The 27198-nt window shown below is 33.5% G+C and overlaps 1 protein-coding gene across 30 annotated transcripts in view; it reads right to left on the bottom strand.

Annotated features, from left to right (window-relative positions):
• Positions 1–27198, bottom strand: part of LOC123563419 (collagen alpha-1(XIII) chain-like) — a 90718-nt gene that overhangs the window by 16807 nt on the left and 46713 nt on the right. For 16 of the 30 annotated variants that reach the window (XR_008368657.1, XR_008368661.1, XR_008368662.1 and 13 more), the window contains exons 3-15: positions 15171–15191; positions 14234–14259; positions 10440–10475; positions 10006–10041; positions 7633–7659; positions 7041–7076; positions 6602–6670; positions 5908–6006; positions 4095–4199; positions 3521–3547; positions 3143–3169; positions 2144–2170; positions 56–172 (exon numbers count right to left, since the gene is read on the bottom strand). Coding sequence is in view for 26 of the 30 variants with exons in the window: in XM_053531624.1 (XP_053387599.1) it covers positions 56–172; positions 2144–2170; positions 3143–3169; positions 3521–3547; positions 4095–4199; positions 5908–6006; positions 6602–6670; positions 7041–7076; positions 7633–7659; positions 10006–10041; positions 10440–10475; positions 14234–14259; positions 15171–15191 (653 nt within the window). In the remaining 4 variants the exon portion in view is untranslated. Of the gene's footprint in view, positions 1–55; positions 173–648; positions 1033–2143; positions 2171–3142; positions 3170–3520; positions 3548–4094; positions 4200–4632; positions 4705–5907; positions 6007–6601; positions 6671–7040; positions 7077–7632; positions 7660–10005; positions 10042–10439; positions 10476–12622; positions 12650–14233; positions 14260–15170; positions 15192–16608; positions 16632–27198 lie in introns of those variants that run through there. The other 14 variants (XM_053531545.1, XM_053531636.1, XM_053531662.1 and 11 more) reach the window with 14 other exon arrangements.

The raw sequence follows: 27198 nt of genomic DNA, 5'->3' as shown, positions 1-27198 counted from the left end.
AATTAAACGTTAGATAAAAGTCCTATTTCATTTATTTCAGTTAGTTAGTGTTTACCTTCTTACCGCGTTTTCCCCGTGTCCCTCTGCGTCCTTTCAGCCCTGGTTCTCCTTTAGGACCTGCTATACCCGGCGGCCCTTGCGACCCGGGCAGGCCTATCTCTCCAACTGTTCCCTGTTCAAAGTCAACATCTTTCAACAATCACTATAACAATGCCTTAACTTTGACAATAAATAGTAAAGGTAGCGCACTTGATATTCAAGTTACATATAAGTAGTTTAACTATTTGAACAAACAGACAGTCATTCAAACCTTTCGTTTTTTTCTGACTATAAGAACAGACAGAATAATACACTTCCCAAAGTGTCAGTAAAGAATATGAAGTGCGCATTGACATATATAATACATGATACCAATTCGGAAGTATATGACATACCTAAATGAAATATACCTGGCATATATGCTCTACATGATTTACAGTATTAGTTTCTTATATACTGTTAAGATTATATAGCAGGATACAGAAAGTACAGGAGGAAAAATGTTAGAAGAAAATCAAATGACTGCAGCTGCTTAGTTCCACCACCATTTGTCATGCAAGCATGCATACATAAGCCTTTCCATTTATATAGTTCTACTTGTCATGGTACCCGTGGTCCGGGAACATATCTTATGTTCTCCTCAGAGTCCGTAGGTACTTCCCGACGAACACGCGTAATTATGTGCTGTACGCCCTGTTCATCTGTGCATACTTTAGTCTTAGTTTTTCGTCTCTCACGACTGTCTTTGTTTTTCTTTTTGCGGTTTCTCCTTTTACGTTTCACAACTGGTTCGCCAGGAACGGATTCCAGTGCATCAGGGGATATCTCCTCGGCCGACTCCGGATTCTCAAATACTTCAATTCCTCCTGGACCTTCCACTTCTTCAATACCATCATCATCTTTATCTTTACTGTCGATCCCTTTTTTTCTGGCTTTATGTTCAGTTCGTGGTATAACTTCTAGCCGACAGCGTCTTCTTTTCTTTTCACCTCCCTATTCCCGGAGAAAATATTTAAATTGCTTGCATTGGCGTCTCGTATACAGGTACGTTGACATGACATCAAAGTACCTAACATAATATGTTAAATATATTTGCTGCAGTCACTTGAGAAATATGCTGCAGTCATCGCCCCTTGATACTTTTCAGACAATTGTCCCATAAAAAGTAGTTTTACATGCATAAGTAGACTGTCTTTGTGTCATTTAGAAACTCGTCATACGTATAATGTCTAATTAGCTTTTACATTTCGAAGGGTACATGTGACTGCAACAAACTAAGTCATAAAAGAAAATAAAGATGATATCACCGAAATGCATTTTTTTTTCTTTTCTCACCCTTCTTCCTCGAGGACCTTTTGGTCCTGGCGGACCCATTAAGAACCCAGCAGGGTAGTTTTCATTTATGTCCACCGGTCCTATTTCAGTAGTTGCTGAACCAACAGGGGCTGATCCGCCTATAATCGGCAATCCAGGTAACCCAGGATCACCCTATTGAAACAACATGCACAGACTATACAAGAAAAACAACTCGTGCAAAATAAGCAAACATGATGTGCAGGATTGCTCTCGCTTACATTCTCATAACGTGCATAAAATTAAGTAGTCTTAACACGGGTAGGTCAAAAGTTTACTTTCAGCTGATTTCTTTTTAATATTTAAGACTACTTACATGTGTGCATTATTCGAATTATGGTAAAGTAATATGAAATATTTCTATCAGACGTGTTGAAAATATTTAACAAATCACAAGCAGAACTTTGATGTACATGCAGTTGATACAATCACATTACATATAGTCCAGCTCTAGACAAAAATAAAACTACTTAACGTAACACTGATCTGCTGCATTAGTTCATGTGCATGCTATGATTGTTCTAATGGAAACAAATTAAATTAAGTGATGTGATGTAGTGGTTCCAATAAGCATTCATTTTCTTAATTAGGTTATTTACACTAGAGAAATGATTTAAATAATCTTAAAACAGGGTGTAAGATAACATGCACTATATGGAATACTTGAGACAATATCATCTAACGTTATTCAATTTACCAAAGTTTCTTATAACCACTAAAATTCAGATTTATAAAGAAATATCCAACTTACAGGATCTCCAGGTCTTCCATCGCGTCCCTGAAAAGTTCACAATGGAATAAATTCACATATTATAAAATCATTATTTTGCATTGGGGGATTTCAAGTTCGCGGTTATCCACATTAGTCCAATCCAAACGGACAAATAAATTTCCCCTTATCTTAAAGTTAACTGATTACATCCATTAAAAACAAGGACATAGAACTCTAACAGGAAAATAACATTCATAGATCGCAATCACTAATACATACTGTTGTTTTGAAATACACAACATAATCAAAAAGGCAAATAGGGTATACATAAACACAATTAAAATAACTAACAACGCAACTAAGCCAAGCAGGCACAAACATACATGAAACGGAAGTTGAACACAACAGGGCATCGGTCTGAAATCCTCCACGAAGGAGTTTACCCAGTTTTTTCTTACTAAACTTCACTGTTAACTCCAAATATATTCTTTTCTTGGTTAATATTGAACAAACCAACAACAACAATCAAACAATAAAAAGAAAAATTAAGCAGCCGTTGTAATTGATTAAATTCACGCTTTTAAAAATTAAATTAAACATTTTCAGAGAAACAAATGTTTTCGATTTTAAACCGGGAAAGCCATATCCCGCAATTTGATCATGTAAGCATAAATGTATATAATGTCTTTGCAGAAGCCACGGAACAGACAAAGTCATGTCCATATAAATAGCCATTTTCTGGCGACGAAATTAAATGATTTCACAGTACAGGTACTGATTAGTTTATAATAAGAGGTATTCCCACTCCCTTTTAACCAAACTGTGTCAATACGACAACCAATGAATAAAAAAGAAGTAAAACATGTTTTTAATTTCTGTACATAATTAGGTTAACTATTTATCGAGTTACAGATGTTGTGAATTTTAGCAGTATATCGAGTTCTTGAGACAAATATCATCTTCACTTAATTTGCGATTTGCATATATATCTTAATGCAACGTCAGCAATTCAAATTCCTTTTAAAGTATCTGACTTACAGGCTCCCCAGGTCTTCCGTCCTCTCCCTGAAATGTTTACAGAATGTTTAAGTTTACAGAATAAACTCGCATACTGTGAAATCATTATTTTTCGTTGTGGAGTAAGTGTCGTATCAAATTACAATCCTATTTTTTTCCTAAATAAGTGCATCCATTATTTCATAAGTGACATTTATCTACAAGTCAATCGAAGGATCAAAAGAAGAAATATCTACATCTAGATATGTATAGTACCCTGATACAGGCATAACATACTATGGTTATTGAGGTAAACGTTTGTGAAAAATATTAACAGTGAAATATAGCTCACTTGCAACTTCAATAGATATTCAGAAAAAAAGGAATGAGAAGCAAATACATGTTGTTTGTTTACCACACCTTTGGTCCTGGTAGGCCTGGTGGACCCTGAAAAAGTACATACATGATTCAAACACGTCTGGTAAAATATGTTTTTTAAATATATACAGGAAAAGTTCCTGTAAACTTCAATATTATGAGGACAACACAAAGAAAACATTAATACTCTTATTTATTACAAATTACATTAGCAGTCAACTTCAAAATTAAAACCCAGATATGGGACCTCCGTGGTGGAGTGGTTAAGATCGCTGACTTCAAATCACTTGCCCCTCATCGATGTGGGTTCGAACCTCACTCGGGGCGTTGAATTCTTCATGTAAGGAAGCCATCCAGCTGGCTTACGGAAGGCCGTTGTTTACCCAGGTGCCCGCTCGTGATGAAATAATGCACGGAGGGGCATCTGGGGTCTTCCTCCACCACTAAAGCTGGAAAGTTGCCATATGACCTATCATGTATCAGTGCGACGTTAAATCCAAAAATAAAATAAAATAAGATAAAATAAAACCCAGATATAACCCAAAATGTACATTAGAATGTGTGTTGATTTATTCAATTCAATTAAATTTAAAGTACAAGGAACACATATATTTACCGGTGGGCCTTGAGGTCCCACTACATCAAACCCTGGCAGACCAGTCTCTCCAGGCGGCCCTGGTGGTCCACGAGGTCCCGGTTTACCCGGCTCGCCTGGTTCGCCCTGAGTTGTGTTAGAAAAACAAATGAATTGTTAATATATATTTGACAATGCTATAGTATACATTTATGTAAAAAGAAGAATATCTCTGTTGAAATTGACCACATTCTTTTTTAAAAAAAAGAATTTTTAACTACTGAAGAATGATAAGACTGGGGAAAATGATTAAAACATAGATGTTAACTTCAACTCGTAAAAATAACTGAAGTATTTATTTATGCATGAAATGCCTAACATTATAATAAAACTTTAGTTAAACATAAGTTTAAGTTTAATCCATAAAGTTTAACTAAAGTTTAATTGAATCCTTTAACTGATTTTACTATAAATTAATAGCACTCATAGTAATAGTCCTTCTCTTATAATGGTTTAAAAGTATGACAAATTTCCAAATTTCAATTGCATGCATGAGAGAATTGAAAAGGTTAGAGCATACCACAAGTGTAAGGATGTTCTCCTCCCATTGTGGTCCTATACCTCCGGGAAGCCCAGGTGGACCCCTTTCTCCCTAGCAAGATGCAAATACACATATATACAGTCATACACACACATGCGTCACAACAAATATGTTCCTCACGATTGCTACATTAACACGAGCTGTCTCATGACAGCACGCTCGACGATTCGAAGGCTTGTAAGTAAAATTGATTTTGTATCTAAGAATAGGTATATTGTCCAGATTCATGTTAGAGTTAATGGACTTGATGTTGTTATCTTCTTCAATTGATTGAATTTCTAAGCAAAATTTTAACTTACATTTTCCAAGACCTTTGCCAAACTACAATTCAGAAATTCGGTACATTCACCTTTCACCATGTTTAATGCCCCTCAATAATTTCCGTGAAGTTTCAATTCAATACCTGCATTGACTTTTGAAAGAGCAACTTGAAACTTCAAATTACATTTTCGAAGTCCAAGAAAAAGGGAAATACTTTTGTTAAAGTTCATGTATGTATGTTATGGGACTTGATGCCGTAACCTTGTGTTATCGCCTGAAATTTAGTATGAAATCTGCGATGGTTAAAACATGGTATTATGCTCTTTGAAAGACTTTAACAAACAATTGTATGTTAAAATGGGATATAAGTCTGGCAATACTACAGATAGAGCCATACAACTTGTCACACTAATGAACATGGTCAATATGAGCAAGTATACAACAAGTTTCTTCAGCTGAATATCTTAAGTAATGAAGAAAATATTAGACTTTTAGCCAACGCTGACACAGACGCCAACGTGGACGAGCGCAGTCTTCAAATCGTCGTGATAAAATGAAATAATCAGTCATGCTAGATAACAAGAAAAAACACACACAAAAAAACACATACACACAAAATACAACACAGTAACAATATGTAGTGTAAACCGTCGTGGAAACATAAGTATAGACTATGCTATGATATAAGCTATAAGTCGGCTATTTGGTATCGAAGACAAAAGTATACGGAACGACATTACTGCTGGACAGAACGGATTACTCAGCATGCTGTGGCAAAAGTAGGCGGGTGGAGTGTGCCCAACATTTTGTTTGTTTTAACTGGGAGATCCATTCCAGTACAGACATGCATGCAGATAAGACAAAAAAATCTAGGCGGTCTGTAGAAAAAATAGACAAAACATTATCGACACGTTGGAATACATTTTCTTCTTTTTTTCAATGCATCAACTCATGCACAAACCAAGATTGCACCAGTTCATGCAACATAAACACCTTTATGGTAATGACTTCCACAGCTGGTTTTTGAAGCTGGACAACTTCGTAGCCATCTCGGACATCATCAATTTTTCGAAGTGATCGTTTTTGACCCGACTGAAACGGTAGCTACAGTCTTTACACGAACATTTCTTAGTAATATATCAGGTAATACCTACATTACCGTCGAATATTTATAGGCGTAGCACACCATACTGAGATTTGTTCAAAGCAAGAACAGCAAGAACAATATTGGTATTGTTTGACAATATTGAATAACACTTGTAATATATGGCGACTGAATTATTGCTGAAATAACTGGTCTATGTAACAGGAGAACCATTGAAATATGTTAATGCTCATGTGGTAGTATCATTTTAAAAACACCAACTCTTTTAAATGCAACTCTACAATATGGTTGACCCGAAATGACAATCGGCACTAACCGTTCGACTGCGTATTTCGGCATTCTCCGGTTTTAAACGGAGACCATGTTTTCTTTGAATTAAGTTTACGGTATAGCAAAGGCCAGACATATTGCATATGGACATTTTCAACTGACAATACCGGTCCACTACCTAAACAATTCCTGTTACAATTTCACCCATAATCATCAGATAATGCCTGATCATATTTTAGACGTTTCTGTATTTCGCGTAACGGTTTTGTATTTAAAAGCATGAAAAATTTTAGAGACAGAAATTTCGTTTACCTTTGGTCCTACGGTATCATATCCTGGTAGACCGGGGTCACCTTTTTCTCCTTTTTTCCCGGATTGTCCCTGATCGTGGAGAATGACTAAATTAGAATCTCACACGAAATGAGAAACATTTCTAAAACTTTTTCAAACGAAAACACAAGACCCTTCGTTCTCTACAAATGAAAAAGCTGGCTGCATTGTAAAATCAAAAGCATTGACAAAAGCATTGACAAAGTCGTTATTTCAGCGAGTATAACAGTTATTTGACCGAAAAGTAGAACCTAATATAGAGTTCTATTAAAACGGTTTCGCTGTACATACCAGACGCTGTCTCTGACTTTTGAACTTTGATAATCTGGTTTATTTTACTTACAGAGTGTTTAACAATAATTATTTTCAACCAATGACATTCACCTAAAACTGTCATGGCTACTAAATGAGTTGCACTTACCATATCTCCTTTACCGCCTTTTAATCCTGGAAATCCCTGAAAATATAAAAGCAGTTGTCAGAAACAACTGATCAGCAATACATGATACCATATATACTCGGCTCTCAGGCTCCGTCTTGTCACTACATTCTTGCTGTTGGATCATCTAGTTCATTAATGAATGTGTCCAGCTTATGTCAGTACCAGAAGGCGTTAGAAGTATTGTATGCACATTTCATTACCTATCGTGAACAGACCCAATCAAATCGAGACTGTTATTGTTTCCTTCTTTACATTCTATCCCTCTTCTTATAGAATTTATTTAAAATTACATTTCTAACTTTAATAACATAATTAAAGTTTGTGAAATTCACATGTAAAATGATCAAGTAAACATAATTCAGGAAGCTGCATAAAGATAAATATTTAAAAAATTGAAAATCTGAAAATTACGCATCGTTACATTGTCAAACTGTATTATGTCAAAGTCCAAAATATTTTGCGAACCAGTGTTATATAGATTTATGCGCATTGCTCTAAATTCTCGAATTATTGTTTCCTGTTATATCTTTTCTTCAAATTAAAACAATAAAGTGATGTCCGATAAACTTACCATCGAACCTTTTAAACCTATTGGGCCCTGAAATGAAAAAAAGAAAGATGTTTTATATCTAAAACAATCATGTCAGTAATACAGTATCAGCCAATACACACTATTTTAACCAATGAAATAAATTTAGCTTACTTAAACTTTTAGATATAAAAAATTAGTGATGTAATTCAAAAACTTTGCTTATATGCTTTGTCCTAAAAAAAAGAGAAATAAAAGATTACAGTTTAATATTATCAGATCAGATGTTTATGTATTATGATAACGACTATAAACGTCAAATATAAGTTAGGACATGCTGTTGTAAAAAAGAAGGAAAATGTATTATGTTTGATTAAATTTTGGTTATATTTGTATTTGTGAACAGGGTAAGAATTCAGTGCATTTAGGTGAATAATGAATTGTATACAGGAAAAGAATCAAGTAATTAGCATTATCAGATGACAGAGGTATTCTGGGATTCTATATATGTATATACACATAAGGTATGCCTATCCAAAAAGAAACCGACATTTAGCTTAGTGCAAAATTCCACTTTCAGACTCGTGTAGGTATGTGTATGTGTAGGACATTTAGTATAAAATTTATTAAACGCATTTGGTGTCAAAGTTTAGACGTATTTTAACCATATTTACAATACCACTCTTAAAATCTTAAAAAATGAATTTTGAAGCAGTGTATATGCATGTTTAGTTAACTCTAAGGACAGTTTTAGAGCAGACGCTTATCACTATGTACTAAATTTACTACACGTACACGTACATATACACGCGTTAAAATCTCAACATATTCACATAAATCAAGTTGTTATAGTTTTTTCTCTCTATTTCCATTTGTTCCTTGAAGACATTCTTTATTTTAAAAATTCTTTATTCTTAATTATTGGTTAATAAAATCAGTTTCTTTTTGGATATCTAGTTATAAAGTGCTAGAGTTAAGTTGTATGTGGAATACACATATATATTAGAAAATATCCCATAATAAACATCATGTCCTGCTGAATCGTGTTTCGGGCGTTTAACTGGCCACGTTTAATTGAGGCACTGTTGGATTCACATTTTAAACAATACACAAGGCATTGGAATAATTAAATAATTATATATAATATCTGTATTAATCAAAACGCTGTACAAAGTTTGGCGAAGAGATATTGGTCGTTTTATTTTATTCTGAAAACAGATGTTTCATATTTCAGGTTAAGTTAAATTGCTCGCTGTATTGTTAGCATTAACGTGTACTGTTGATTGCTGTATTTGTAACTGATGACCCAGGGTAGACATAGTACTTGACACAACTGATAATTATACTCTGCATTATCCTGTACACATATTTGACATAAGTTAAAAGGAACACTAAGTAACTGTATGGTTAAAAACTTAATGATAAGTCATTTCATTGTAATGTGAAATTTCACGGTAAATACTGAAGAGTTTTTTCTTGTTTTTATATGTGAAGTGTGATATGGTACAAAATAACATTACATCTAAGTTTCAGCTAAAATTGTGGACCTGAATTTATTTCATTAGACTTTAAACATGTTCTGGTGTCATACAATAATCATTGTATTTGACAAAGTTTTTGCATTGAGATAAATTCTTCCCACAGTAATCCAGAAATAATTGGTAAAAAACATGGAAATAAAATAAGAAGTTTCAAAAAATCCTTAACAAAAATGCTTCAAAATGATCAAATCAAGACTTACAATATTTGGTCTTAAATGTTATATATAAGCAACCAAGGTTATTTTTTAATCGTTTATCATAATTTAAAAGTTTAGGTAATATATCTAGTACTCTTCACATGGAAATACAGCATTCGATAGTACTGATGTTTTTCAGATTCATGGATAAGTTAAATTGCTCGCTGTGTTGTTAGCTTAAATGTGTACTGTTTATTGCTGCATTTGTAACTGATGGCCCAGGGAAATACAGTAATTAATAGTACTTGCTAAAGCTAATAATACAGTGAACAAATTTAATTAATCAAACATTTCAAATATCTGTTTTCATATGAAATTCCAGATAGAAACTTACGAAAGTTTAACGATAAATATCTAAGTCAACGAAATGATACGTGTTTTGCGATATTTAATTTCCCTTTTCAATTAGCCAGAACCCGCCAAAATATTCAGCTAGTTATTTTGAGATTGTCGTGACATACATGTTATTTCCTCCAATAAAACGTGACACTCATGCTATTTCCTCCAATAAAATAAAATATAGATGTTTTCATATGTATGCAGTTGAAAAGTTAATCAAACATTACATGTTCTAGTCCACAGGACCTATTATTTAATGATGCTGTCATGCCTGGAATAAAGACTGGTAGTTATTAGCAAATAGATGTATTTGTGACAACATGGGGCATACAACTAACCGGAAATCCCGGGTACCCACGTTCTCCCTTCACACCCTGTAAATGAAATTTGTATACAACTTTCAATTACATTTTTAAGATAAAAACAGGGAAAAGGATTACAAACATCATTCATTCTTGTATTTCCTAAATGTTTGAATTTACTGTTATAGGAGAGAGAAATCTGGTCTCGAAGGTCCTGTGCGCCCCATAACATTTTCAAAGATCATTGATTCTGCCACAGTTTATGCAAAACGATCTTTAATGTATCAGTGTTTAAAGTAAAATCTTCCTGAGATGTTGTATATAAAAAGACTATATTCTAGCACTGTTGGTAATTGATTTGTAACCGCATACACAAACACTATCTATTTAATCTAATGTGTCGTTTTTTGCACACACATGGCGACACTCCCTTTTCATTTCATTTCCATACATATCATGCTCAGAATTACCTTTTTACCCCTGTTACCCTTCGAACCTTTTAGTCCCTGAAAAATCATATGACGAAAATGTAATTACACGACGTGTTTTCTTTCAATTTTTGATTTCATTAATGCCTCCGTGTTTGCCGAAATTCACCAGTTGAAAAAGTAAGCAGAAACTCGTATTGCTGCCTGGTCACTCACTCCTAATGTATTTCAATGGTCAAAATAAAAAAAGCGTTTTGCCGTCTATGTATGAATACATAGCGATTTATAGAAGATTTAATCATTGTTTACAGAACATTTCATTTCAGTCAATTTATTTGTTTATCTTGAGACTTCACTTAGCATCCAATGGACAAACAACGAAAATAAGACCGGCAACTTAATCTACCCAGATACATTTTGAGAATTATGTTTTGAACATGAAATGGGAGCTCCCCTAGTATGTCTCTGGTCTTGCAGGTTCAGTACCTTGGACTTTATTGTAACAAATCGTACGCCAGGTATTTCAAAGATCATTGTCTTTGAGTCGACATGAATTAAGGCCTCATTTAGTTTTGAACACTAAATGTGACCTCAGATCTGCATCTGTATACCTGTCTTTTGTACCGTCTGCCAGATCACAACGTTATGGCCACCGTTTGAACCAAACATATTTAAATATATTGTTCAAAGACGGACTTAAATGCTGAACATTGAGTAGGTCCAAACTTAATTATTTTGAAGACTATTCGATAAATGACAGAGTTAAGGTATGCATACCTAACTGAGTCATGAACCATTTATGCCGTCATGCTATATATAGTCATTGTTACATGTTTTTTCACAGTCCTATTAATGAAAATGAAAGAGTTTGGTTTGGACAAGAATAAATGGATAGACAGTCGTTTGGATTGCTGTAAATGACGACGGTGAGATTGGTATACAAGTTTGTGTGCATGCGCAAAGAACTGTTTTGACATTATGCAATGTATTTAACCAAAATTGTCTTACTTTTATTTCCTAAAATGATATTTTGTTTGTTAATTTATATTCTCTGAAAGCTTTATTTTATTTCCTAACTCAGATATTCGTTAAGTAGTCGTTGAAATTCGAGGCACTTAGCTATTTTGTTCAGTGTAGTTATCTGAGTAATGTTGAGATATTACCTGACCAAAAAATACAATGAAACCATTTGTGTGAATTTAGCAGAATAGCAGAATAGCAGAATAACTGAAATCATATACGAAAAAAGAGACAAACTTCATGTAGGTAAATTGCAAATGATTCGGTCTTATTTTCACTTTCAAGTGCTTAGTATGCCGTTTCAAATACCACAAATTCAAAATGAATGTTAATTCTCGCTAACAATTAACAAAATGTTTTATTGAAACCACATTCTCCAAAGGCAATGAAACACACTGTGAAATTTATGTTTTCACCAACTTCAAGCATTATGTGGTTTAAATGGCTGTCTTGAAATGAACATTTAGATAAGACTGGAACTAATATTAACAAAAAAATTGACTGAATAACAAACAAAATGATTTCGCTATGTACTATTAATCGCTGTGTATTAATATGTAAAAGAAATAGATACTTTATGGGGACCACAAACTCTTACATGAGCGAAGGAATAGAATGACACTGAGAATTGATTGAAAAACATATGCTTTTGGCCCAAATTAAGCAATTTCAGTTCTCTAAGAAGTTAAAGACCGTTCCCAAGTATATATAAGCGACTACAGGAAATTATGACAGACTAAACTTGGTTAATAAAAAAGGTATTTGAGCCGCACCATGAGAAAACCAACATAGTGCATTTGCGACCAGCATGGATCCAGATCAGCCTGCGAATCCGCGATTTCTGGTCAGGATCCATGCTGTTCACTTTTAAAGTCTATTACAATTAAAGAAACTGTTAGCGAACAGCACAGCATGGATCCTGACCAGACTGCGCGGATGCGCAGGCTGGTCTGGATCCATGCTGGTCGCAAACGCACTACGTTGTTTTTCTCATGGCATGGCTCATTTGACTAAGGTAAGATTCCAATGACAACTGGCAATCTACTCCTAGTACTAAGAGCGAAAAACTGCAACAATTGTGAAACAATGCAACAGCCTAATTTTGATATATCACCAAACCACCAATTAAAGAAAAGAAGCAGAAGCGTTATATAAAAGGAATACACATCAGGTACAAACGCTGTTCCGAAAAAAAGCATCTATACCGGAAAACCAACATCTCCCTGTGCACCCTGAAATCAGTTCAACACAATAATAAATATCAGAACAAGTAAGCAGTAAAAATACCAGACTGGGCATTGACTGTCACCTCTCAAATGCTTGAACTTTACAATTTTAGTTTATTATTACATAATACAATTAAAATTTCATTTGCCAAACGAAGGTAAGTAATATTAATAAGAAATAATATGAAATATTAGAATAAGTTCGAACACAAATCATGTATGATATAAGCCAAAACGTAGCCTACTGTTTAGTTCGACTTATCTCAAAAGAATTATTGATAAGAAAGTTCTTAGATGCTGATATTGATATTAAAAGTTAATTTTATTTGTAGAATAGTTTTGGCGGTAAATAACAATAAACTGCAGGTTCCACCTGAGGTTTTCAAACTGTTTCTATTTTATATACTCTCGGTGCACGTTACCCGCATTATTAAATAATTCAAGCTAAAAGTTATCTCATCTATATAACATATTCCAACTAATATATAATAATGATAACGATTATTTAGGTTTAGTCATTTCTCATGACTTCACGTGTATAGCTTTTCTTGCATATCAAAATGGCAGCTCATTCAGCATACTACAAATTATTTATAGTGATAATTTTCCGCCAACTGCAAATTATCAATATAAATAATTTGCAGTGGGCGAAAAGGTAAACCAAATAATACTTAGCAGGTCCAGAAAAGTAGAAGAGCAGCTATCAAAAAACCTATCTCCTGTCGTTGCTTATGAACATGAAATAGTATATTTCTATACTTGAGTGATAACGAAGGAGCACTTAATCATAATCATTATAATGACTCTCCCCCAATTTATGCTTTTCTTTGTGAGTTATTACACATAAGAGAAGGAACAATTTAGTAGAGAATTATTTCCAGCGTAAACATGAGTGTCTAGCAGAAAAATTAGCACAAACGAACATAAAAACATCAATAAAACAGAAGTAAAACATAAGTGGTACTTATGTTAACATATTTTTTTCTGGCATAACCCAAATCAGGTGTCTATCATTATAATGAAAGACATTGAATTTTATGTAGCACTTTGTTTTTAATGGGTTCTAATGAATGTTGCAGATCTAAAGCGCGGGAAAATAACGCGTGTGGTTAAAACATAGTCTGGGACCGTAGATACCACATGAAAAATGTAATTAACTGAACATCCTGGTATTATGACACCAAAATCTGAACAACAACTAAAGCTTGTAGAACTAAAGGGGCTTGCCTCCAGATGTACGCACCACCAATTTTAAAGCAGAGTAAAATCTATACATCATTACTGATTGTAACGAAAAACTAAATTTCTTCTATTATATGCAAACATTTTCTGCGTGATTGTTTATCTACATTTTTTAACAGAGTTTGTTTTGTATTGAATACTGCATAGATCCTGAATCACTATATTTGCTTTCTTTTTCACTTTTTTCTCGTATTTACTAGATTTGGAGGTGTGCCCATTACACAAAATATGAGACTGAAGCTGCGCAAATCATAGCTAGCTTGACTTTGAAAAAAATACTAACAGCTATAAAGTGCACTTTAATGCTAATTTATATCTTTACTTAGGTAACATATAAACAAAACTTACCCGATCACCCTTAGGTCCCTGAGGTCCTGAAAAATAAAAACATAAACATATAAGTCAGTACAGGTGTTGATAGAAATGTTTTTGAAAAATAATATTTAATACAGTTTTCCTTAAAAAACTGCCGAGAAGCAACAAGAGGTCACTACAAGTTTTCTGATCAGCCACATAAATGATAGACTAGAGCTCATCAGAATCCCTTGTCGTCCAAGAAAGAATTATCTTTTGGATTTACATTCGCACCACACAAATTTATTTCAGTCGAACTATGGCACTATTCTTTTCCTTCCAAATGAAAAATGGAAGACAGAAACTCTATACAAATGACTGTGAATGACGTAAATACAATCTCAAATAGGTCAACATTTAACTGAAAAAGAAACTAGTTTTGAGGTAAAATATAGGTGTTTCAAGCGTTAGAACTCTTTAATATTCCGCATAGAAATACCGAAACTGATGAAACGAAATATTTTATAATTCCAGTACTAGTATTTTATTCCCTACTTGCTTACGAGTTAAAGAGGCACGAGGATACGTTTTTCATTGATATTTGTAATTAGCATGCTTTTAAGCATTTTTGTATATATAACATATAATTAATATCGCATTCTATAACTGATTGAACTCTACTCTTCTGTATGACTGTCAGTTGATACCAAAACTTGGAAACATGTTGTGAAGACTATTTATTACAAAATAATACTGCATGCAGGACAAAGAGAAATTTCCAATCAAGACTGAACAAGCAAATTCATTGATGCAAGCACCAAAGACGCCGCCAAGTGTTGTGTCTGCAGTACATTTATTGCAATATGAGAAATCACCTAATTATTAATTTGGTAAGTCTGACTGGTTAAAAATTATCAACATTAGCACATAATACAATATATGATATAAACTGTTAAGAGCATGAAGAATAAGCATGATAGAAAAGTATTACCACGCATTACAAATCCTCTACCTGCAATGAAATTGACATTGCGAGTAGGTGGCCCCTTTACATACAAAATTAAAGTAATTATTTCACCAACTAAGGTCAGCACCTATGAAAAGTTCTTATATGCAGGAGCATGTGTATGAAGTTTCACAGAAATGCAGTTTCTTGAGAAATGAGGAAATGTTGAAAGATAATTATTTCAAAATTGTGGTTCACAGAAACCATTATTTTTTTATTATCATATAATGTAATGTAATGAGTGTTTTCTATTCACTGATGAAGTTTCATGGACCTTAGTCAGCTACAATATAGATTTCAGAATGCAGATTATACAGTTTCCGTTGCCGAAACAACCAAAAATCTTGTCCAAGAAAAGAATGATATAACATGAATAATCTCTAAATTGCTCCTATTCACAAAGCAAATGTCATGAATCTTTTTTATAACCTTCTGGAATATCATAGAATTCATTTTTTTTGGACGAACGGTAAACTTGAAGTCCTTGTTGAACCGTAAGGTTACTAGGAATATGTCAGTGTCTAGATTCAAATCTGACATAACAAGAAATTTAGCAAGCATAATAACCCACTGCCAAAGTGTAGAAAATGTTTTGATGAAAATCTTTTTTTAAGTTAGACAGGAATGGACAGATATAAAAACAAACTATCTATAAAAGTAAAAAAAAAAAAGAAAAATGAAACAAGTAACAAGATATAATACAACAAGAGCAACTGACTAGTCATATAAAATTAATGAAAATAAAAATTCAACAAGGAAATCTATTTGAAAGTCACTGATGCTTTGATAAGTTATGGTCCCATGGCTTTTGATATTTCGATCTAACCACATTTTAAAGAAGCATTAACTTGTCACTGACAAATTCAGCCAAATGATGGCCCTTTTTTTGCACACCTTAGTTGACAGTGAATATCTGTAAACAATAAGTATATGACACATAAGCAAAAAAAAAGTCAAAGGTTAGAATCAAGATGAGTCTATAAAATATCTAGAAATAGTCTGACCAGTTGTACATGTGGTCACAAATTGGAAACTCCATGCTTTAAAGTTAAGGTAACCATAACAATTAAATAAATATACAAGATGTACAACTGTAAAAGGAATCTGCAAAAATGTGCGCATTCTGAAATTACATCACTGTAACTATCAACAAAGAAAATAAGTCAAAAGATTAAAAATAAGTTAACAGCGGCACTTCCTACGTTCATTTCAACATATATGCTTATTGATTCCTTTATTTAATTTGTTAATATGTTGTGTTTTTTTCCAAGGAATTTTATGCAGGCAAAGTGTAATTTTCCGTATTTTCGTTTCTCAATATTCTCCTGAAGTTTACTGAAAGATTAATTATTGTAAAATACATGAACGTTCCCTTGATAAACTGTTAAGAGCATGAAGAATAAGCATGATAGAAAAGTATTACCGTGCATTACAAATCATCTACCTGCAATGAAATTAACATTGCGAGTAGGTGGCCCTTTACATACAAAATTAAAGTAATTATTTCACCAACTAAGGTCAGCACCTATGAAAAGTTTTTGTATGAAGTTTCACAGAAATGCTGTTTGTTGAGAAATGAGGAAATGTTGAAAGATAATTATTTCAAAGTTGTGGTTCACAGAAACCATTATTTTTTTATTATCATATAATGTAATGAGTGTTTACTATTCACTGATGAAGTTTCATGGACCTTAGTCAGCTACATTATAGATCTCAGAATGCAGATTATACAGTTTCCGTTGCCAAAACAACCAAAAATCTTGTCCAAGAAAAGAATGATTTAACAGGAATAATCTCTAAATTGCTCCTATTCACAAAGCAAATGTCATGAATCTTTCTTATATACCTTTGGAATATCATAGAATTCATTTTTTTTGACGAACTGTAAACCTGTAGTCCTTGTTGAACCGTAAGGTTACAAGGAATATGTCAGTGTCTAGATTCAAATCTAATATAACAAGAAATTTAGCAAGCATAATAACACATTGTCAGAGTGTAGAAAATATTTTAATAAAAATCTTTTTTTAAGTTAGACAGGAATGGACAGATATAAAAAACAAACTATCTATAAAAGTAAAAAAAAAAAAGAAAAATGAAACAAGTAACAAGATATAATACAACAAGAGCAACTGACTAGTCATATAAAATTAATGAAAATAAAAATTCAACAAAATCTATTTGAAAGTCACTGATGCTTTGATAAGTTATGGTCCCATGGCTTTTGATATTTCGATCTAACCACATTTTAAAGAAGCATTAACTTGTCACTGACAAATTCAGCCAAATGATGGCCCTTTTTTTGCACACCTTAGTTGACAGTGAATATCTGTAAACAATAAGTATATAACGCATAAGCAAAAAAAAAAAAAAAAAAAAAAAATGGCAAAGGTTAGAATCAAGATGAGTCTATAAAATATCTAGAAATATTCTGAGCAGTTGTACATGTGGTCACAAATTTGGAAACCCCATGCTTCAAAGTTAAGGTAACCATAACAATTAAATAAATATACAACTGTGAAAGGAATCTGCAAAAATGTGCGCATTCTGAAATTACATCACTGTACCTATCAACAAAGAAAATAAGACAAAAGATTAAAAATAAGTTAACAGCGGCACTTCCTACGTTCATTTCAACATATATATGCTTATTGATTCCTTTATTTAATTTGTTAATACGTTGTGTTTTTTTAAAGGAATTTTATGCAGGCAAAGTGTAATTTTCCTTATTTTCATTTCTCAATATTCTCTCGAAGTTTACTGAAAGGTTAATTATTGTAAAATACATGAACGCTCCCTTGTCCGCAATTCACACGTTGCAGTATGGTATATCTGCGAGGTGTTCTATTTATAGAAAATTAGATAGGTAAATAGGTCATGCTAAGGTCAGAAATAGAAAACTTGAGTTACAGAGTAACCTCCCTTATCAACAAATCGGATCAATATTTTGACGAAATTGTAAATAAAAAAATATTTTCTGCTCGACAAAAAAGGAGAGGAAAGACAGATAACATTGTTTTATATCACATAATAAGTTGCATTACATACATTTCTTATGTTTTCTTTTTGCCATTTTTTTGTTTATTCACTAAAATCAATTGTGCAATATCGTGGGTCCTTTAACAAACTATTCACTGTGTTCAGTTTATCATTCCGAAACTATTCGTTACCATCTTTACAGGGTCCAAAATAAAATTGTATCCCATATACTCGACACCGCCTCCTGGCGACGTCGAATGAAACACGTAAAAAAGAAGCCGATTCTTTCTTGAAAAAAGAAAACTGCATGGAGAATGATAAATTTTCTTCTTTTGACACTGATGGCTCGCGGAGATAGTCAGCCACATTTGAAATGATAAACCAATTAATCTAGATCATTTGCAAGGTAATACTGTGTGTAGCATATTGGAAACACGTGGCTCTGCTTCTCTGGTTCATTCAATTTATCTCATTTAAATGTAATTTGCAACCGTAACGACTATGTAATCGTGCAATTTTCAAATGACCCGTTCACGAAGAAGTTTAGCATTTAATAAAAATGCACTTTATGGCATCTCGATAAGAAACTGTCAAAATTAGTGCAAAACAGCGGAATTCCTGAGGGCGGAGTAGATGGTTCATTAGAGAACGGGCCAACAGATTGCAAAAATTATACAAACTGACAGAAATATATGAATAATCTCTAAATTGCTCCTATTCACAAAGCAAATGTCATGAATCTTTTTTATAACCTTCTGGAATATCATAGAATTCATTTTTTTTGGACGAACGGTAAACTTGAAGTCCTTGTTGAACCGTAAGGTTACTAGGAATATGTCAGTGTCTAGATTCAAATCTGACATAACAAGAAATTTAGCAAGCATAATAACCCACTGCCAAAGTGTAGAAAATGTTTTGATGAAAATCTTTTTTTAAGTTAGACAGGAATGGACAGATATAAAAACAAACTATCTATAAAAGTAAAAAAAAAAAAGAAAAATGAAACAAGTAACAAGATATAATACAACAAGAGCAACTGACTAGTCATATAAAATTAATGAAAATAAAAATTCAACAAAATCTATTTGAAAGTCACTGATGCTTTGATAAGTTATGGTCCCATGGCTTTTGATATTTCGATCTAACCACATTTTAAAGAAGCATTAACTTGTCACTGACAAATTCAGCCAAATGATGGCCCTTTTTTTGCACACCTTAGTTGACAGTGAATATCTGTAAACAATAAGTATATAACGCATAAGCAAAAAAAAAAAAAAAAAAAAAAAAAATGGCAAAGGTTAGAATCAAGATGAGTCTATAAAATATCTAGAAATATTCTGAGCAGTTGTACATGTGGTCACAAATTTGGAAACCCCATGCTTCAAAGTTAAGGTAACCATAACAATTAAATAAATATACAACTGTGAAAGGAATCTGCAAAAATGTGCGCATTCTGAAATTACATCACTGTACCTATCAACAAAGAAAATAAGACAAAAGATTAAAAATAAGTTAACAGCGGCACTTCCTACGTTCATTTCAACATATATATGCTTATTGATTCCTTTATTTAATTTGTTAATACGTTGTGTTTTTTTAAAGGAATTTTATGCAGGCAAAGTGTAATTTTCCGTATTTTCATTTCTCAATATTCTCTCGAAGTTTACTGAAAGGTTAATTATTGTAAAATACATGAACGCTCCCTTGTCCGCAATTCACACGTTGCAGTATGGTATATCTGCGAGGTGTTCTATTTATAGAAAATTAGATAGGTAAATAGGTCATGCTAAGGTCAGAAATAGAAAACTTGAGTTACAGAGTAACCTCCCTTATCAACAAATCGGATCAATATTTTGACGAAATTGTAAATAAAAAAATATTTTCTGCTCGACAAAAAAGGAGAGGAAAGACAGATAACATTGTTTTATATCACATAATAAGTTGCATTACATACATTTCTTATGTTTTCTTTTTGCCATTTTTTTGTTTATTCACTAAAATCAATTGTGCAATATCGTGGGTCCTTTAACAAACTATTCACTGTGTTCAGTTTATCATTCCGAAACTATTCGTTACCATCTTTACAGGGTCCAAAATAAAATTGTATCCCATATACTCGACACCGCCTCCTGGCGACGTCGAATGAAACACGTAAAAAAGAAGCCGATTCTTTCTTGAAAAAAGAAAACTGCATGGAGAATGATAAATTTTCTTCTTTTGACACTGATGGCTCGCGGAGATAGTCAGCCACATTTGAAATGATAAACCAATTAATCTAGATCATTTGCAAGGTAATACTGTGTGTAGCATATTGGAAACACGTGGCTCTGCTTCTCTGGTTCATTCAATTTATCTCATTTAAATGTAATTTGCAACCGTAACGACTATGTAATCGTGCAATTTTCAAATGACCCGTTCACGAAGAAGTTTAGCATTTAATAAAAATGCACTTTATGGCATCTCGATAAGAAACTGTCAAAATTAGTGCAAAACAGCGGAATTCCTGAGGGCGGAGTAGATGGTTCATTAGAGAACGGGCCAACAGATTGCAAAAATTATACAAACTGACAGAAATATTTGCGCTTAAGAAACTGAATGGAGGCGATTTGTTTAATCCAGCTTAAGGTGCAGATTTAGACAGAGCTTAAGTTGCGCATTCCCATATTGCAAGACTGTAAACAATAATGAATTTGCTGCGCATGAAACATGCAATTTTGCTTACATAGTGTCTTACTATATGCGTGACAAGGCTTCCAGTTTTATCTTGTATGTTGTTGTTGAATCACTTCAAAAATACGTTTACTCTCTACATGTTTTATTTCTTCAGAAAAGCTCTATGTTGTCATGAAGTCAATAGACCAGACCGTATTTTCCATTGAGTACATTAAACTATGCTTATTCTAAGTCATATGCATTAGGCGGTTAAATATCAAGGAATGTCTAGAACGTGTGTTGACCACATTAAATGAATTAAATATTGCCAAGACGAGAACAGATATTTGATAATTAAGACAGCCACAATAACGTGTCATTACTCTGCATATGATCAAAGTAGAAAGACTTGGAGCCACTATAGACCTGTGCCCTCTTTTATTCAAAGGAACTCTTAAATGTTATTACAACACTGTTGTAGCCTTAACAAATAAACCGTCTAGGGAAATGATCTGTCTTCAGTAACTGTGAGACTTGCTGTTCTCATCTTGACCGCGGGAAACAAGAGGATGAAGGTGTTCGGAAGGGCCCCACCCTAGCCATGATCAATATTCTCCGGAAACATATACTCATGTCAATACAGATGGATCGGCCACGAGCGCCATCAAAGATGGAGGAGTGAGAGATTTCATTCCATATCCATCTGGCAGGAGAGAAACACTACATGCAGCCACAAAAAATCACTGCAGCACTCACAAGGCGGAGACTGAAGCACTCAGGAAGCCCGTCTTAATGAGTGAAGACTCGGCAGAATAAAGCTCCTTAGTCGTCTTTCTCATTTATGCGTTGTCTTCCATGGAAGCTCTGATAAAAAATAAAGCCCCACCGCTGGCCAGGAAAATGCAGAACCTAGATATCACCTGCAAAGTAGCACTCCAGTGGATTCCATCCGATTAGAGATTTGCAGGGAATGAAGAGGCAGACCAACTGGCAAAGCTAGGAGCTCAGTCAGAGCAACCAACAACACCTGTCAGCTACAAGGAGAAAGTCACCATCATTTTTTATCATTAAGTTTTTATCAAACGATATATTTTTATCTAAAAAGCCCCAACAAAAACAGTGGCAGAAACAACCCAATGAAATTGGTTAATTAAAATTAAAAAAAAAACATAGTGAATAATGTTTAAGTATTTGGTGTATACATGTATTTCTTCAATAGATTTATAATCAATTTATAGAATTCAATCGCTATAAATTACGATAACTAGCAAATGACCTTTTAGAAATATCAGGCGTTTCGTCTGTTAATTCAAGCATATCAGCTCACAGCATATATCATGTCACTGACCAACAAACTATCTTTGACTGCAGTTTCTTACGGTTAGAATAACATTAAGCCCAATGTTTGCCAACAACGTTCATAATTATATTGATATACGAAAGCTGGAATATGTTCTAAGTATTTAAAGCTGTTATCACCAGCTTAAAAATAATTAAAAGTTTAAACATTCTATGTAATATGTAAAAATGTGTCAATGCGCAGCTGTAACGTTAGGCAACAGCAGCATAAAAGTTATCATAAAAGGAAAATCTATAAATTCTATCACTGTTGGTCTTAAAATGTAACAGAAATCTAAACACATTTTGCGTCAAAGACTTTTATGGAGATGTAATTTACCAACTTTATGCGATTCTTCATCATGGCAATTTTCCAACTATATTTGGTAAAATTATAGAAAAAAGAGTTATGAAAATAGATTATAAACAGACTGCTTTGAGACATATTTTATGTTTGGTGTTCAGCATTTTCGAAGTTGGACGCTACGCTTCCTTGTTTGATTGTTGTTTTATTTATCAAAATAACCCCAACAAATCAACAACCCAAAGAAATTGCTAAATTAAAAGAATAAATAAAAAAGCAGCTGACAGCTGGACATAATAAATATGTTTAAATACTAATTAACTACTTCTTCAGCTGTATTTGGTATACAGATTGATGATCCTACCACGTACATTTTTAAACCCCATAATGTCTGAGCTGCTAGGGCCCTAAGTTTGTTTCTCTTGATGCTCTGCCATTTGCAATAACATTAAAAGCATGCATATATAACTCGTAACGGTTTGTGTTGATATTTATATTTACACAAGTATTTATGTGTTTTTCATATATCACGTTCTTTTACCATTGCGTGTGTCAGGAATTCACCTTGCGGGAATCCTTTGATGCGCTACAAACGTCTCAAATGGATTGATACTGGAATAATAATGTGATGTATATGGAAAGTTATTCACGTTCGCAGCTGTCGTATTCATAAATGTTTACAAAATATGTTTCGTTAGAGAATAACTATTTTGATATTTTGTCTTTGTCCCGCTTATACATGAATCAATAAATGTTCCGTTAATAAGGGTAATGTGCAATTACCATACTACATGGTGATATTTGAGAGAACTGCAAAATCTCTGAAATATTTTATATCTGAATTAGATTACTCATCACAGATTGTTAAAACTTGCCGTAACGACACAAACTCTTTACAGTAAATCAAAAATATATCAAACAAGTATTATAATGTCATAGCATTTAATAAGAAAAAATCATAACCAAAAATCTTTATGTTCATTCTGTAGTAGGTAGATCTAATACGTGATGGAATATAGCATCATAAATAATGCTACTGGCCGTGGTACAGCAGTTACTAACTATTTCTGACATCATTGTTTTGAACAATAAATGATAAAACAAAAATAAAACTTGAATTCTTAAAAAGTCTCTAAGACAAAATGTAATTGACTCTCTGTAAAAGATCTCACAGTTTCTTCGGAAATATGGCCGTAACTTTAACTTGGCATGGTACAGATGCCAAAGTTTTAAACATTCATGTCTACTAAATTCATTTTTACTAAGAACTATGATACGATTTAAGACCAAAAGCTTTTTCCGTTTCTGCTTAAATCAATTTCACCCAGTCTATAATCACAGCTTAAGATTGAAATCAACGAACATTTGAAACATTAGATCGAATGAATTAGAAAATGAGATGAAGAAAAATTGTATTCAGAAAAAATGGCAGGTTCAACTGAAAATGTCTCAGGTAGAACAAAAACCGAATAAGATATCAAACGAATCTGAAAGCGACCAAAACATGTATACAATACGACAAAGCACTGACTACTTTAGTAAAAACCAAATTATCCAAAAGGAAATAGAACCGATATGGCACAACTTGTACCTGTTACCTGAACATAGAAAAAGTTAAAGTTGGAAAGTCAGTGAAGCGACAAATGCTATGGAATTACGACAAAACTGAAAAGTGAAGGTGATGTTCCAATGCGATGACCATTAACAAATTCTGACATAAATATGTAGCATATCACAAGTCACTACAGAATACCGAACTCATCGAAGTAACCATGACACGCTCTTAAAGCGCATTTGAGGTTCTTCGAAAACGTCCTGTAAATATCTCAAGTAAAGTGTTTGATAGCAATACACTTTCGTACAATTTCCACTGTTTAATTTTATTATTTCTTTTTATCCATTTTGAAATTTTACGCAAATAAAGTAACTTATAATGCTAGATCAATACACCTATAGTACAAACATCATATAGTATTTATATAAACGGGAAACAAGAAAAAAAAGACGTCTAACAAAATTTCTAAACGCCTGCAAGCTTATCTTTTTTTCTTTGTTTGTGACTGAACATAACTTTATAAACGACTCTATATACTGTGGATCCAACGTTAATGTTAAAAACATATACATTAATTTGAGTGGAGACGCAAAGTACTTAACAACAAAATTAAGGTAAAAGGAATCCCGTCTATGCATGAAATAAGTCACTATCGGCGGTAGAATCCAGGTAAAATTAAATTGTATACAAATGACAGACATCTGACACCGATGCATAAAGAAAACTAGAGTGGAAATGATAAACCAATTAATCTAGATAATTTTGAGGGTTTCAAAAAGCTGTACTTATCATATTCAAAATGTTCTGAACCACAAAAACTTTGTGCAGCAAAGTCTAGTTCTTTTTAAAGACAAATGGAAAAAACGGTCATAAATTCTATAAAATAAAGTTCGTTAAGGTAGTTCTGCATGTTTGATAACCGGAAACATTTATCCGGATAACGTAGAATAAAGCCTGGACTCGGTATATGGATATGAAAGTCGTTTTACGAATTAATGGTAACAATTTTATGAATTAATGGCAACCCGTGAGTAAATTAAGTAAAACTATGTTTCTAAAAGTAAACTATTGCATTAAAACGTTTGACACACTAAACGATTCCAAAATAATGTCTTAAAATCAGCGTATAATGTGCGGATCTCTTTAAACATGGATATATATTTCAGGAACAAGCACACTGACATATACATATTATTTCACTATATTATGATTTAGACTAGTGAGGAAATAATATGTAAAGTTCTTGTACAAGCATATTCGTGTGCCTGACAAATTATAAAGCATTTCACTGTCCGAATGAATTGCCTTTCATAATTATGGTTTAACTGTATATCACCAAACCACAGAAATATTTGGTAAACGAACACAATTTTACCAAAAGTTTAACTGCCCAATACATGTTCTACCGAACTGTCCCGTAAGACTGGCTTCTTAAAATATTCTCAAAAAGTTGTCCCGCTTAAAAATGAATGTCATTTGTAAAAAAATTCTGAAAACTACCTACTACATAGTGTTTTGTGAAATTTCAACATAGATAACAGGTAGGGGAAGACGTGTTGCTTCAAAAATCCAACAAGTACATTTTAATTTTATACTATATGCAAAATATAGAAAAAGGGAAAGGAAGGGGTAGGGGGCAGAAAAAGTGTTGGGTGGTGGGGGGGGGGGGGGGGAGTTGAAGGGGAAAGTGGAACAAGGATGAATATTTAGGGTCCATATTGCAAATGCATCAAAACGAGGTTAATAACAGTTGTTTGAAAAAAGTGTTCTTAAAAGTGCTGAACAATTGGATAGTGTGGCCCCTTTATGCAAGTTCTTTTCCGAAATTCAATGTATGTATCAGTAAGTTTACAACCGCTTTACAGCATTATATACATTTTTACATGCTGTTCAAATGTCTTGTAAAACAATTCTTTCTTTCTATGATTCGGTGCTGTTTAAAATTTTGTTTTCAAAATATGGACCTAACTAAGTTGTACAAAAGTTTGCCAGTAAACTGTTTTATCTAGTTATTCCAGAAATCACAAACGTAACATAAATTTGTTAACAAGTTTAGTTAAAGATAACTAAAGCAAATATCACTGGAACTAAAGTTGTCATAAATCAATGCAACAAACAGAAAGAGATATCTGCAGCTTATTAGATTTTATTGCAAAGTTCATCATCTATATCAAACAACAGCAACATTTCAAGAAACTAGTAATAAAAGCAGACATACACATTTCGTTATTACAGAATTTTGTGAAAAAAACTTATTCTGAGGTCGGGTGATCTTTGATATTTTTACCAGCCTATCATCCTGAAATCTTGTCAAGATACGCCAGCTCATCGATAGATAGAATATCATAGTAAAGTAATCAACAACAAGAGCTGTCTCCATAGGATGACATATGCCCCCGATGGCAGTTTGAATGAATAGTTATGGCCGATGTTAGAGTTTAGGACCTTTGACCTACGGAGCTGGGTCTTGCGCGCGACACGTCGTCTTACTGTGTCACACATTCATGCATAGTTATTTTAAAATCCATGCATGAATGACAAAGATATGGACCGGACATGCCCATCAATGCACTATCATGAAAAATGACCTTTAACGTCTAAGTGTGACCTTAACCTTTGAGCAACGGACCTAGGTCTTGTGTGTGACACGTCGTCTTACTGTGGTACACATTCATGCCAAGTTATTTGAAAATCCATCCATCGATGACAAAGATATGGACCGAACACGCCCATCAATGCACTATCCTTTAACGTCTAAGTGTGACCTTGACCTTTGAGCTACGAACCTGGGTCTTGCGCACGACACGTCGTCTTACTGTGGTACACATTCATGCCAAGTTATTTGAAAATCCATCCATCGATGACAAAGATATGGGCCGGACACGCCCATCAATGCACTATCCTTTAACGTCTAAGTGTGACCTTGACCTTTGAGCTACGGACCTGGGTCTTGCGCGCGACATGTCGTCTTACTGTGGTACACATTAATGCCAAGTTATTTGAAAATCCATCCATCGATGACAAAGATATGGACCGGACACGCCCATCAATGCACTTTCCTTAAATGTCTAAGTGTGACCTTGACCTTTGAGCTACGGACCTGGGTCTTGCGCGCGACACGTCGTCGTACTGTGGTACACATTCATGCCAAGTTATTTGAAAATCCATCCATCGATGACAAAGATATG

Source organism: Mercenaria mercenaria, chromosome 2 (genome assembly GCF_021730395.1).
Source record: "Mercenaria mercenaria strain notata chromosome 2, MADL_Memer_1, whole genome shotgun sequence".
Taxonomy (NCBI): domain Eukaryota; kingdom Metazoa; phylum Mollusca; class Bivalvia; order Venerida; family Veneridae; genus Mercenaria; species Mercenaria mercenaria.
The sequence above is the reverse complement of the archived record's forward strand: the minus strand, read 5'-3'. Positions and strand labels throughout refer to the sequence as shown.